The 15,360-nt window shown below is 41.9% G+C and overlaps 1 protein-coding gene across 2 annotated transcripts in view; it reads left to right on the top strand.

Annotated features, from left to right (window-relative positions):
- LOC6618379 (protein naked cuticle) overlaps nucleotides 1-15,360 on the top strand; it is a 40,725-nt gene that overhangs the window by 23,181 nt on the left and 2,184 nt on the right. Inside the window, exons 2-4 of one of the 2 annotated variants that reach the window (XM_002042613.2) lie at nucleotides 10,567-11,033; nucleotides 13,105-13,917; nucleotides 14,442-14,812. In XM_002042613.2, coding sequence (XP_002042649.1) covers nucleotides 10,567-11,033; nucleotides 13,105-13,917; nucleotides 14,442-14,812 — 1,651 coding nt within the window. The remainder of the gene's footprint in view (nucleotides 1-10,566; nucleotides 11,034-13,104; nucleotides 13,918-14,441; nucleotides 14,813-15,360) is intronic. The other variant, XM_032717957.1, reaches the window with a different exon arrangement.

The raw sequence follows: 15,360 nt of genomic DNA, 5'->3' as shown, positions 1-15,360 counted from the left end.
ACAACCGACAAACTCGACTTGAGAACGTGCTGCGTGCGGAGTGTTTGTTGTTTGAAATACGAAAAAAGCGACTACAGAAAAACAACAAGTTACCAAGAAGTTGCCGACAACGATGTCGGTTGACTTTGTCATATGAAAAGTAAACAAACGACAGGCAAAAGGCAACAAAAATTGTGGCCCACACGGACCAGGCCAAGTCAAGTCAAGTAAACCAAGCCCGAAGAGTCGAGTGAGAGGCAAATTATAGTGGGAAAAGCGGGGGGTTCAGGGGCGTCCTAGGGGGATTGGATAATCTAGAAGGTGGTATGCATCTTGGCGGGAAAAACTGCACAAGACCTGGATGTTCATGGATATAAGAAATGTTAGGGTTGCATCTTGATTCTACCAGAACAAGGATTTAAAATTCTTGAGTGTGTGTGTTCCTGTCAAAAATCGTTCATTAGATCCATAAAATCCCCCTCGCAGCTTTCCATTGACCACCCCTGTTTCACTTCAACTTTGCCACATAGTTCAGGACACTCGACGAAACTTCACATTAACTCTCGCGAACGTCGCACACGTCTGAACTCCTCGGGACCAAAAGGATCCCACTTAAGCCCTGTGGCTCAAGATTGTTTGTGGCACTGACGAAAAATAGTTAATTATAGTGGCAAGTGGCTTACGAAGAATGGCGACAATTCCGAGAGTCGGGATTTATGACCAGAAGTTTCGCATTCAGTAAAAGCCCAAAAAAAAACTTGATTTAATAAAAGTTTTGTGTTTGCTTAAATTATATTAATATTTGATGGCGCATGGGAGCTGATACTGAACAGAGCTGGATGCAATCAGCTTATGCAAATCCTTGTTGATTTTAAAATAATGAAATCGTCCTGGCCATTGCATGAATAATCCACAAACAGTTGAACTGTGCAAATATGTATCCTTGGCACAACGAGGCGTATACGCAATTCTGTTATTGTTCTGTTGCCCTGGCCAGCGTAATGTAATTGCAATCGAAAGACAAAGCCAAAGTCGTATGCCTGGGAAATGCGCATATTTTCATTAAATATTTAGCCAAATGGTCGCCAGTCTCGTTTTATTTTTTCCCCTCTTTTTGGCAAATGGTGGGGGTGAATCCAATATCCATTCTCGACTTTATGTGCAGAAACTTAATTTGCCGCCGTTTGCACAAAAATTGTTCGCATTTCGGCTGTGTGTGTCTGTCTGTCTGTTTGCTTTAGAGGTAATTGTGCAAACAAATTGTGGCTGAGGGGCCGGGGACCCGTCCCGCCCACATTTGGCCCACAAAAGTGGCAGAAACTTCAGAATCACAAGCGGAGGCGGGGCAAAAAAAAAGCACGGAATTTGTCGCCGATGCCGAGGCGTCGACTTCGTTCTTGGCACAGTAGCTATAAAAACACCATAAACACTAAGAAAATATGTGAAATACTCCTCAAAAGTCAACCGAAAAATGGGTAAACTATTTTAGAGAATATAAGAATGCTCTAGGGGTTTATAATTAAGTTGGAAGTAGATGAAAGAATGGCAGTGCAACTATAAGCTAACTATACTTTCACCTAACAATTGCCTAATTATTTATTCAGTCTTCATTGAAGATAGTAATTTAAATTACTTTTTAAAATACGTTTTATTTGATTTTATTGGAATTTATATTTCTAAATAGAGAAAGTAATTTCTTACAATAATTCCGAATTTCCCTAGATTAAAGGGCAAACAGAAAATAGATGTGAGTATACAAAACGTATAGGCTGAAATGCAAACTGAAAACAGAGAACCCGAGAGATACAAAAAGAGTGTGTGTGTTGAAATATCTAGGCCGCATGCACTTGAGATGCATTTTTCCGCCAGAATATACAACCCAGAAATTACTGAATGAGTTGGTCGAGTGCGTGGGCAATCAACTTGTTGGTTGTTGTTCCTGGTGTATTTCTCTTTATACCCGAAAATGAATTAACGTTATACATATATGCGTGTGACGCATTCTGGGCTCTCAAAGTCAAAGCCGAGACAACAGCGAGCACAAACAAAAACAAAGTATAAATCTTCAAAGTATTCTTGTTGGCAATAAGTAAAAACAAAACAGAAGCAGCGGGCAAATTGTTGTTTTTAGCCAACTAACTTGAAGGGAAATAAAAGGGGCGGGAGGAGAGGAGGAGGAGGTTGCAGGAGGGGGAACTTGGCCAAGTAGTTGGCAGATAAAAGCCGCTATAAAAACTGTCAAATAAACATCAAAGCGGATGCGCAACGCTTGACATGCTAAAATATACTTTATAGTCATGCGTGGCTCTGTGAGATTGGGATGAGAATGTATCTGTGTCTGTATCTGTGAGATGTATCTGCCTTGTATCAGTGTGCGGGTCTGTTTAATGGCTTGTCGGAGGTGCCAGATATAAAAGGGGGGGTTCTAGGCGAAGTTGGGTTGCCCTGCACGTTTTGTAGGGTGTTCGCCAATGCTAAAGTAATAGCACATGGCATAACATAACATAAAAACATTGATGGCTACGAGTGATAGAGAGCCACGTCAGGGGCGGCGAGTGGAGGGGTCGATGATTGATGTTCTTATTGAAATATGATAGAAAATAATATTCTACGTGGCGTTGAATAATGTATCGCAGAGTAAGTGCTCGTGAAGTGTTGAAGAAGTCAGAAGTGAACAAATAGATACTTCTGTGTATAATGGTATTTATTATAAACTAAAGGAATTTAAGCGTATTCAATTGAAGACTTTCAAAGCAACGCTTTTATTATGTGATTTAATTAATTAATGGTAATTACTGAAGTGCATTTTTATAACCAGTTAAGGGCAGTTTTACTGGGCATTTGATATGATAGCAATAAAACGGTTAGTTACTTTTTTTTACTGTACAGATAAAGTGTATAGCTACTATTTAATTGAATATATTTATTTGCGATTTTTAATGCTGTTCATGAGTAACATCTACTTGTAGATACTGAAAAACACATATATTGCTATTGCTATAAGTTGCATTATTTATATTGGATTTTCTTTCTAACCCGAAGGCAAAACAAATATGTTCCCCCTTCAACCGAATAAAACCATTTTCAATTTTCACACCGAATTTGAAGACAGCATGTGAATTTCATGAGGAATATCTTACATTTTAGAGCCCCCCTTAAGCCACGCCACTGCCCGCGGTTATGCAACTGGGCCTGCTACCCGACAACCCATAGAAGTTACCCCCTCTCCCCGCCCATCGGCACATTAGAAAACGTGACAAAAATTTCATATTGATGTCTTCTTCTGGAACATGGGGGAAATCTCCCCCTTTTCCCCCGACCGCTGTATTTTTTTGATGATGCTGCTAAAGGCAATACATAAAATTTTCACACACAACCAGAACGATGTGAAGGAAGAGGACAAAGTGTGAATTAGGCGCAAAAGTTGAAAGAAGCATAATAATTCAGTTCTGTGTGTATATTTTATTATTATAATACTACGAAGACTTTTGAAGTATCTTCTGCGCCGAGCTTGCGTGTGAATCATGGCGAAGGGCATACAAAAAGCGAGTGGAGTATATAATAATCATTTTTCAAGTATTTTCTCGAGTTTCTTGTGTTTCGAGTGCATATATGTCAGTGGCAGAAAAGCGAGAGTTTCGGTCGAAACACGCCTCAAGTTCATAATTTGTACAATTTTATTGTCTCTCCAACGAGGCGCATTGTGCGTAAATTTCTGCCTAAATTATTTATACAAATTTTATCTCTTATCTGGAGTTTGGCATTGCAGGTGGTCGTAAAAGCGGCCGCCTTGTAATAACAAAAGCGCATGGTCTGTCTGTCGGTTCCGCGCAATTTTTACATGGCCATAAAAAGGGCCAAGAGTCAACAACAAAAAGCGACACAATAATTTACGTAAATGCCTAGGCATATGCGATATGTGATATGTGATACTTGAGGTTTTTTTAGCCGCCAGTTTGGGCCAGAAGTGGGGGCCACAAAAACTGTAAGTGACAGTGGGTCTTATGTTTGAAGCAAAAACTTTGAAGTTCTGAATTTGAAGAATGCTCAAGTTGTTCAATACCACAAATACTACAAAATCTACAGAGTCGCTGAACGATTATAATGATATTGCACTTAATTTAACTTTAAAAAAGTCTCTTAAATTCCTTTTTTGAATAAATTCTTCTCGAACATTTCATTACAATTAATTCTCGAATTCCACACTTAATCAGAGGACACAATCTAAATTAGACTGGTGTTGAAATGCAAATAGAATAGGCTGTATAACTGGGCTCACCCCTTTTCAAGTGGCCCCCCTACTTTGGAATCCACCCTCGCAGCATCGCGTATCTCACGCTATCTTATCATCTGTCTGAAAGTTCCCAGCTGAACTGAACAATCCGAGTGTCGCCAGCCTTGTTCCGATACAAAGTACATGAATATTTACACAATTCGCTGCAGCTCCTACGCTTTAGCAATCAAATTACTGGGCAACAACAACAGATGATTGAGACAGCGTGACAGCGTGAAAACTGGAGCATTGTTTGATTGACATTTGATTGACAAACACAGTCACAAAATTCAAAAACAAGCAGAACGACGACTGCAAGAATAGGAATACGCATACGCATAACTAACTGCCATGGGAATGGGAAACTTTTTGCTTTTGCCGGCGACATGCGAAAAATGTTGATAAAATTCCAGAAAATTGGCGCCAGCGAAAAGAAAAAAAAAATAGTTACAGTGGAATGGAGGCAGCGAGTAATTTGCTTATGTCGGAAATTAACGCCTTTGAGTTAATGGCCAAAAGCAACAACAGTTCAGCATCTGCCTATGGGGCAACAACAACAACAACAACAACAAGCACAGCCTTCGTTTATTATGCCGCTCATTCATTATTGTTTTTATTTTTGTTGCTGCGGCGAGTTAAAGCCCGCTGTTTGTAATTAATTTCCGTTTGTGTGTAGCCGCAGCAAACTTGGGCGCAAAACTTAAATAAACCGCAGCAGGAGACAAAGAGCGAGAGAGGCATACGCCGGGGGGGAGCGAGAGGGCAGACAAAGCCAAGTTAGCACACACGTTCATATTTTACACATATAGCTGAGCTTTAACGATAGCTTCATGCTCTTTAGATTTATTGGCAGCATGAAGAACTGAGATTTTTAATGAAATAAGTAATTTCCTATTGGTTAATGACAACAAGTTAATTGTTCTTAAAACAATTGTCGTGCTTCTAATTTATTTATTTAAGGGAAACTGTTTCGTTGATCTTTAATATATGTGTGAATAGTTTTAAAGTTTTAGTCTCAAACATATTTAAATCCGTACAAAAGAGTATACTGCGATAAGCATTTGCCAAGTTCGTAAGCAATTTGGTATGCCCATCTCTGGCTTATAGAGATACCAAATCCAACAGATACAAATGCCCGGCAAACCCGTTTTCCGAACACGTTGCGAGCGGCAGAGATGAAGGCCTCCAACCAGCCGACACGCGCTGAGCCCCAGCTCAGCTAAAAGCCAAAAGGGAGCGGGAAAGCGGGTCTGGGGGGACTTTGGGGCGGAGATGTGGGGCTCACAGGGCCGCCGAGCTAGGGATAGCCAGAGGTATCGGACAAAAGGCACGCTCGATCTGACGTGGTCGTTGTCGGCATTTGTTTCACTTGATTTGTGACATTAAAGCAAAGTTATAAAAACGCCGACCGATCGTGCCTGAATCAGGCTAAACAAAAACTGCACTATCCGCAAATAGCCCTTCACTCGGTTCGAGTCAACTCAAGTCAATTCAACTTAAGGTTTCAACTCGTAAGGTTTGCCGCCTCGTCGCAGCCATATTTATATTTTTGCCGTGAACTTCAGACGCTGATAATGATGATAAGTCCGGGGAGTCCATCGTGTAACTGTTCGGTTAGGCGCATCGATTATGGGCGTTTAATTAAACGTTACCAGACCCGGTTCCGTAGTAAAAACCCCCCACTCTCTGCTTCCCCTCGAAATAATTGCTACTGGTATTTAGCAAGCATTCCGCCTGATAAGATTTAGCCCCGTGAATGGTGCCGGTAGAAATAAAAAACGAAAAAAAAACACAAAAACAAAATAAAAGTAGGTAACAAAAAGTGAGGCAGATTTCTTCGGCTGATAGGGAATAATTTTTTTAGGACTCGTTTGATTTTTGCCGGTCTTATTGCCCAGCTCGATAAGTGCCATGCCAAATTGTGGTTGTAAATTGTGAAGTGTCAAAAAAATATTATAAAAAATAGACGTCGGGTATAAAACACAAATTGAAAGGCACTAGAGTCGGTTTGATCTAGTGATCGAATTTCGATCAGACGGATGATTAAGTCTGGGACAGTAAAATCAAAACAACTTGCTTACGTCACAGCTTCCTTTATAAATTTAAATAAATATTTAAAAGTAAAATTATGTAATTATTATTTTCTAATAACTTTTAAATTTTCTTAGAGTTTCTTTTAATTTATTTTAATTTATTTCACTAAATTATTTTCCCCATCGCCGGATGAGCAATTTCATTTATGGTTGCTGGGTATATGTAGATATTTTTTTTGGCATTTCTTGATCTTTATCACAAAGGGCCGAGCATTTGTTGTTTTCTCGCCACTCGCTTGACTCGATGGTATGCGACTTCTCATTAATTGTTTGTTGCTTTGGTTATTGCCGGTCGTTCGCGTCAAAAACACTTAACTTCATTACCACTTACATGCCAGATACGAGATATCTGGCCACAACTACTCGGAGCAGTAACTTTTTGTTTTTCGGTCCCTCAACTGCCGCAACTGCCCTCCCCTCGGTTTTTCAGCTCGGCCACACAGACGCAATTATGAAGATTTATCTCTGGCTTATATCTTTGCTTCAACGAATACTTTTGGCCCGGCATTGTTGGCACATCATCTGCCTAATAAATAGTGTTGCCATGCGGCTCTTTGAGTTGGACTTGAAGTTTATGAAGTGGTTTTTCACAAAGAAGTCATCTTTGACTTGGCCTGAACACAACCTTTCAGATATTTGGAAGACGTTTAATTTTGCCTGTTACTTTCAACCAACTATCCATCTGAGCTTCGATTTCGTACATTTAAATGTTGTTTTCGGACTATCTTGGTTGAACTATCTAGGAAATGGTGTTTATTTTTCGTTACTTGGCTTGTACACCTTTTCTAATTAGAAGTCGACAGCTTGATGTGCCTGGGATCTTCGACTCGATTTTTTTTTCCATTCTCGGCCGCTTTGTTTTGCGTTTAATTATCGCCTTTGTGTTCCTTTCAGTTTTTTCAGCGTTTTATACTTTTTATTTTTTGAGCAAATGCCGCGGCCTTTGCCGACGATCGTGGCGCCAAGATAAACCAAAAGAACATGTTTTGCTCTCAAGTGGCCGCCACAATGGGAATCAACTCGTTGTTGTTGTTGTTGAGTCATCAGAAAAGCATTTTGGCGTCTGATATGAAACACGCCGCCTTGAAAATTAACTTGGGCCTAAGCCACTCCAAACAGATATAGGCGCAAATTGATTGCCGAATGCCCGGGGGCCATGGGCTTACGTGACTTGACGATGACCTATAAAGGGAATTTGAACTGTCATCGTTCCAACAAGTATTTATTTGCAAGTATTACAAGTTAGGTTACCTTATAAATATAAGGGTTGAAAATGAGAAGCTACTTCGCAACAATAATTCAGTATTTTGGCAATCCATTATCAAATCTTACACCATTTTCTGTAAATTGTTTGTGCAAAGCTGTAGTTACAAACGCTCGACAGTAAAATTGTTGAACAGTAACATTTTTGACGACAGTCCAACGTGAAAAGTAAACAAGACGCACACCTCCATTTGCAGTGAAAGCTTTAGACACTTTGAGATGACTTTGAGATGCGATGGCCACGCCCTAAAATCTTGTGGATTCCAAGACATAGAGCCTTCGGGCAAGCCCTAAGCCTGTGGGCATAATTAATTGAATTTGTGCATTTGCGTAATGTGTGCGTAGGGCAGACGGAACGAAAATGATTAGCTTCGGCCACACGGACCACTTCAATCCCTCAGACAGCCGCAATGGTTATGTTCGAGGGACTGGGGCCAAGCCCAAGGGCTCGGAGTTACCTGAGCGGCAGAGGTGAGGTCACAAATGTCGAAATGAGCGGCCCAGCCTCATGAATTTTCTATGATAAATGGAACTTCACGGCCTGCGGCTTATCTTTCAAAAGAAAAACAACGAAATTGAATGCGGCCTACGTGGCGTATGAGTAATGCGTGCAGAGTTCCCTTCGTGATGCAGCCCAATTGATATCCCTTCTTCGGAATTAAGTCGTGGGATCGTTTTAGGCTCAGCTCAAATGGTATTCATTAACATATCCAAGTCCATGTGTTCATCTGGGCTGTGTAATTTTTGTGTTATCAAGTCACTGCTGCCGCTGATGCTGTAGATAAAAGTTGTCCAGCTGAGATTAGCATAATTAATTAGTGTGCTTGTGACTGGGCTTTATAGTGCAAATCAAAAATGCGCATAAATTGGATGAAAACGTTATAAATTGTCCGTAATAAAACACGAATTTACAAAGACATATTTTGAACGCATAGAAAGCAGGTGGCGTTTAATGGCTTCTACGAACTTATTTCATACAGACTTGGCGCCAAGGAAAGTGAAATATCCATTTCAAGCATATCATCTAAGGATAAATAATCTTTTTGATGCCAGGAATTTACATATGGCCTGTTCTATTTCTTAACAATCGTCTAGAATCTCTGGCAGGCGGCCTACAATTTGAGATTTGTCGAGTGTCAACTGGGTCAACTCCTGTGAACCCGCCACTGCAGTGTAAGCAACTCCAGCACTTGGCAGGACTCAACGACTAGCTCATTTCCCAGGCACTTTGGCTAATTGTCTTCAATTGTCGCCACCTCGGCAACTCTTTTCGCAATCCCCCAACCCGCTGGGAAATAACAACAAAGGCTGAGGGAAGGCGACCAACCAACAAAGTATACAAAATGTAGACTTGGGACTGCTTTGCTTGCATAATGTTCATGCAATTAAAAGCCATGTCCTGGGCTCTGCTCAAATGGGCGGGGTCCTTGGCAAGGACGCAGCTCGCGCAAATGAAAAATGAAAAGCGAAATGAAAAATGAGAAATGGTAAATGGAAAATGGAAAAACGCTAAACCGCAAATTTGGGTCAGCAGGCGAGAAGTGGAAATTTTCCTCGTCCCCTTCTTTATTTTTAAGCGCGCTAATTAATTAAAATGAGCCAGATACAATGGAGCCAAGAATGGATAGTGCGGCAGAGGAACTTAGAGTGAAGTTACTGGACTGAATTACTGCGCAGAAAGGCGTTGAATGGAGCTTGAAAGGGAAAGGGATTTATGTGTCAAGTGGGTGTTATGCTGCATCGTGGTGTTCCTTCTCTTGAATAAATCTCCTTGTGCGGCCCTGAAATTGCAATTTACTCGGGTAAATTGTGTGAAAAGATGTGAGCAATAAAATATTGCAAAGGGGTCAGTTAGAATGCAATCTGTATATTTGAAATTAATAAATGGCACAACTCTATTTATTCAATTATCCTAAATGGGATTCAATTCACTTAATAAACCGCTTAATTAATATGGTTAATATGCTTGTGCATACATTGTTTTTCAAATAATGATGTATTGATTTATGCCACAATGAACATCGAAATGAAATAGAAATGTAATCAAAATATCAACGCTTCATTAAAAGTTAATTAAAATCAGTCTTTTAAATGCTTTGCAAATAATTTGAGCACTACAAATTATTTAAATTACACATTCCGTCCTCGTACCATTCCTGAACATCTAACAATCGGACCCGCTTCGCTTTGGTGCGGTTCACGCGTCGTATGAGTAATGTGTAATGAATGGGCCAAAAGCGACCGCAGACCGTAGAATGCTCATCTGCCGGCTCAGCTTTCAGCTTTCGGCTTTTAGCGCTCGGGTGGCTACCACCACCCAGATAATGCTGCAGCCATTTCAATTAAAAATGAAAGAAACAAAACCGAAACCGAAACCAGCTAAAAAAAAAAGCCGAAAAGAAAGAAAACTTTGAGTGCCGCCGCCGACGACGACGTCATTAATTAGGAATGCTCTCCGAGCTGCCGCCTTTCAAGTTTCTCGAGGGGATTCAAAGAGATCGGCATTGGCCGCCTGGTCGCCATCGCTTTGTGTTGGCGTTGAGGCATAAACTTTTGTGCTGTTGTAATGCGCTTTGTGCAAATTGCAAATAAATTGCAAGACGCCGGCGAAAGGCGCACACAGAAAGAAAAAGGGGTTTTAAAATTCATAAAAACGCAGAATTAATTAGGCAATAATGTTTTTCATTTGGCTTTCGATTTGCTTTGACCTAACTATTAGTATTGGTTGAATTAAATTTAACATCAAAGGTAATATCTATTAAACTGCAATTAAAGTGTATTACAAATTGGAGCTACTTATTTGAATGTGGAAAATATGGTGGTGCACAGTGCACACAGAAAAGCCGACAAAAGCCAAGGGGATTAGATGTCCAAAGGGAGCAGACTTGTTTTTATGCCGCCAATTTCATGCCACTTTGCATTTTAATTAAAAGCATCCCAACCCTCTTACCGTTGCAGTCCAGGAATGCACCACAGACTCCGAGGAGCTGATGTACCACCAGGTGCGGGCCTCCTCCTCCTGCAGCGCCCCGCCCGACTTGCTGCTGGTCAGCGAACGTGACAATAATATCCAACTGCGATCGCCGGTGGTGAACATAATCACCACGCCGCCGGGCAATGCGTCCGGTGCGGGAAGTAAGCAGCAGTCTCATCACCAGACGAACCACCACTCCTCAGCCAGGAGTCATCCCGGGCACGCGGTGCATCCGCAGGATGTGAGCACCGGCGGCAGCCACAGCAAACATCTGCGCATCAGCAGCACTTCCAATGGCAAGCACGGCAAATACTCAAATATGCAGCAGCAACTGCCGCAGGATGAGGATGTAGTGGATGCGGCTGCCACGATGCAGCAGCAGCAGCAGGACACCGGCCACGCCCACTCGCGCCACCTGCACCACCACAAGGAGGAACGCATCCGACTGGAGGTGAGTCAGCAATGCCATTACCCAAATTCCCTGCCAGCAGGCACTCTATGAATTATCCCATGGACACAATCAGATTCCATCTTCCGCACCCATAAACACTGCGCCTAATAGTCCATTCTGATTTCAATTTCAATTTCCATTTCCATTCATTAATTAGTGAACTTATGGAATGGATTTGTCTTGTTTTCAACGTTTCATAACACAAATATTTATGGAGCCATTAATTGGCGCTCACTTTAAAAGGGTTGTACGCAATTAGGTAGAAATTTGCATTTACGCAGAGTTCATCACACTTCAAGGCGACCTAAATGAAATTTAGAATGTATCTTGAGCAGATAGTCAATTTCGATAGTTAATTTCGGCTGAGATTAAGTACTTTCCCTTTAAGTATTTTCCATTAGTGCAGTAGTTCTAACAAATTCAATGAAATTGCAAATGCAAATGGTTTGATTAATATTATTTGATAGCTTTAGTAGGGTATTCTCGCAGCTTGTATGCTCTGTACTTTTCAATCAGCCAAACAATCGCGTTGCTTATAAATACGAGATGATAAATTTAATGATGTTTGCTTTTCCATTTGCGGGATTTTTCTGACCCCCAGCCAGTTGTTTGGTGTTGGGCCAAGTTTAATCAACTCGCCGGGTGTTATTACCACGATTCCCGGCCATAATTCATGGCCCACAGGGCACATCGCACATCGGCCATAAACTCAACATTTCAATGTGCTTTTAATTAAAATTTCAATGGCTGTTCGCTCACCGCGATGGCCTCAGATTCGGCTTCAGCTTCATTTGTTGTTTCAGCGCACCCACCCACGAAAATGTAGTAAAATCGAAAAAATAGGGAAAAATATTTCATTAACACAAGGGCGCCGGCAATTTTCCATTACCACCCACTGCGGATGGTCGTTTTCTGTTTCGGACGCCGCTGCCACCACTTGTGCCAGTTTCGCCAAAAAATATCAAAACATTAAAATTCAATAAAACCCATTAAAAGCAAAACAACAAACACGAAAAGCACTCAGGGGCAATTAAAAATCTACAAGCCGAGCAGCAGCAGCAGCAGCAAAGGAAATTATAATTATTTATTTGCGACTCTGAAGGGGCAGCCCAGTGGGGGAGTGGAAGTTCTGGCTGCGAGCTGTTGGCTGCTGGGATCTGCCACTTTATCAGTGGTAATGGGTATTGTTTTGTGCCCCCTGTGCGGATGACGTTGCTGCTCCTTGTGCAGCGGCATATTAAATATTTAGTCAAATTATGGCCAAAATTTTCGACTGGTTTTAGTGGTCCTGAACAGCTCGCCATTGTTGTTTCCAGTGGCTTCGGTTTCATTTTCGGCTCCCCTTTGCAATGTGGCATCAGCATCCCCAACATGTTGCATCTGCAAAAAGTGTTGCCTACTTTCGGGTCGTGTGTTAAATTTGTGCGATTTTTATGCCCGAAAGTTTATTAGCAACGTTTTTTGTTTATTTCTAGTTAGTTTGCCATTGCATCAGGCTTATGAAGCTGCTAAAAAATTTGTGGGAAAAAAGTTTTAACACATTTGCGGCTAGAGGAATTTAACTCTTTGAGTTTGTAGAACATTTTTAATGGAATGGTATTTATTTGGCTGAGGTGTTGGTGAGGAGATTTAAATGGCTGGCATGATAATTTAAAAGCTATAACACATTATAAGTTTTTTGAATAGCATTCAGTATAGCTACAATTTATTATAATGCCTCTTTGAATTGTTCAGGCAATTAAAGATTAAAGATATTCAAAATGTTTATCTTTAAATGCCAACGAGCGTCCATGCTTTCTTTAAACTATCAACTATGTGGAGATAACTAAACAAATAAGTTAATTGAGAATCATTTGTATGGTGCTTAGGTTAGTTTGAAAGTGCTTTGTTCGATAGAAAAACATATTTCAAGAAGAATCTTTAATTAAGGCGGTGTTAGAGAATCTCTTGTAAACCCTTGGGAAAATGCAATTACCATAGAATCTTGATTTGCATGCCCTTGATTCAAATCAAATCCAGTCCGAGACAATCAATCACTCATCCCGCAAAATGTATTTGTATTCCAAAACAGGAATTCACCTGCGACGTGTCCGTGGAGGGCGGGAAGTCATCGCAGCCGCTGCAGTTCTCGTTCACGTTCTACGACCTGGACGGGCATCACGGCAAGATAACAAAGGACGACATCGTGGGCATTGTGTACACCATATACGAGTCCATTGGCAAGTCGGTGGTGGTGCCCCACTGCGGCAGCAAGACAATCAACGTGCGCCTCACCGTCAGTCCCGAGGGCAAATCGAAATCGCAGCCGGTGGTGCCCGTTCCGGTGGCGGTCGGATACAGCAGCAGCCACGCCAGCAAACTGAAGAAGTTGCCCACGGGTCTGGCGGCCATGTCGAAACCCCTGGCCGGCGGAGGAGTGGGATCCGGCGGAGCGACGGCGCTAACGACATCCGCCGGCAACCGCCGCCAGCACCGCTATCGACCACGCAAACTGATTAAGTCCGATGACGAGGACGATGACAGCAACAGCGAAAAGGAGAAGGACGCCGCACACGCCCCCGCCGCCGACCAGCCCAGCGGAAGTGGAACAAAGGCGAGTGAGAAGAGCCATCACCACCAGGCGCAGTCCGCCAGGTATCACCAGAAGAACAATTCCCGGGCGGAGCAGTGCTGCACGGAACAGAATACGGCCGACAATGGCCACAATACCTACGAGAATATGCTGAATCTCAAGTGCTGCAAGCCGGAGGTGGACCAGGTGGACTGCCCCTCGCACCGACAGCACCACCAGAGCCACCAGAATCACCAGATGCGCCAGCAGGACATCTACATGAAGCAGGCGACCCAGCGCGTCAAGATGTTGCGAAGGGCGCGCAAACAAAAGGTAGGCACAAGGTAACAAACGAAATCGTGGCAAAAACAAATCAATTGCTCATCTTAACTAAAACTGCTGCCAGTCTAACACAAGCGAAGTTATGCATGAATATTTTGACTAAAAAATGTTAATATGTACTCTGCATCCATGATTACTCAGATTTAAATTGCTGTTTAAATAAAGAGATGAATTTAAGTACAGTTTAAACCAAAAAGATAAATTTCCTGTTACTATTTATGTAGCAAATTGTATACTTTTCATGGTACTGATATCCATTTTCTAAAGAGATACCAGTACTTTTTGGGATAATAATTAGTAAAATGATAAATATCTTGTGTAATCCCAGCTTGTCTGGCAGCAGATGCAAAACGGAATCCCTCCCTTTGAATTGTCGTCTTTTGTTTTTGTTACACCTTTGTTGCTTACCAAATGCGTTGAACATACATTATTTTTTGCATTATTATCATTTAATTAAATTTAATTTCCTTTTATTTTTGGTTAACTCATCGCCATCAATCAAACACCAACCACAGTACCAGGACCACTGCCTCGAAACGCGACAGCGCAGCCTCTCAGTGGGCAACGATTCCGCCTGCCAGAATCGCCATCTGCAGCTGCAGCAGCCGCCGGTGGGTCACCCCCAGCCCCAGCCGCTGAACCACAAGAGCGCGTCGGGGTCACCACCGCTGGGGGTGGGTGGCGGTGGCGACATGATGCTCGACGGGGTGCAGCTGCGCCAGCCGCGACCCCAGTCCCTCACCCCGCAGCAGCATCAGCAGCAGAATCAGCAGCAGCAGCAGCGCAAATCGGCCGAGTGCTGGAAATCGGCGCTGAATCGCAACGATTTAATTAGCATCATCAGGGAGAGCATGGAGAAGAACCGCCTGTGTTTTCAGCTGAATGGGTAAGCCAATCCGAGATGAATCCACCCCCAGTCCACACTGATGAGGATAGAAAGTCAACAGTGCTAATGGCAGAGGTTTGACATTTTCCAAAAGCAATTCCACATGGCAAATCATCCAGTTTGAAAATGCGTCGATATATGACATTTTGCAGTTATATTGGATGACAAACTTTAAACTCATGAACTGAATGTACTTTAAAAACTATTGGATTACAAACTTATTACTTTTGATCTGTTTAAGTAAATTGTATCTTTAGAATATTTAAATATCTGAACACAAACGTTTACAACAAAATTCTGCAGTATCATGTTAAATTATTTTAGTAGTTGCAAGTTAGTTGGCTTTAATTAGTATACGCTTCATTTGTCATAAATTGAGCTGCATGGAAATGAAATCTCAGTCAAACGTTGTATAAAAAAGGAATATAGAGCGGCAGATTTTGTGTGTCCTGATTATTTCCTCTTCCAAATTTAAAATTCATTTGCCTTCTTTATGATTTTCTACTTTTTGGCGTCTCCAAACTTCCTTACTGTTCCCAAACAAACAA

The sequence above is a fragment of the Drosophila sechellia genome, chromosome 3L, assembly GCF_004382195.2.
Source record: "Drosophila sechellia strain sech25 chromosome 3L, ASM438219v1, whole genome shotgun sequence".
Classification (NCBI taxonomy): Eukaryota; Metazoa; Arthropoda; class Insecta; order Diptera; family Drosophilidae; genus Drosophila; species Drosophila sechellia.
The sequence above is the reverse complement of the archived record's forward strand: the minus strand, read 5'-3'. Positions and strand labels throughout refer to the sequence as shown.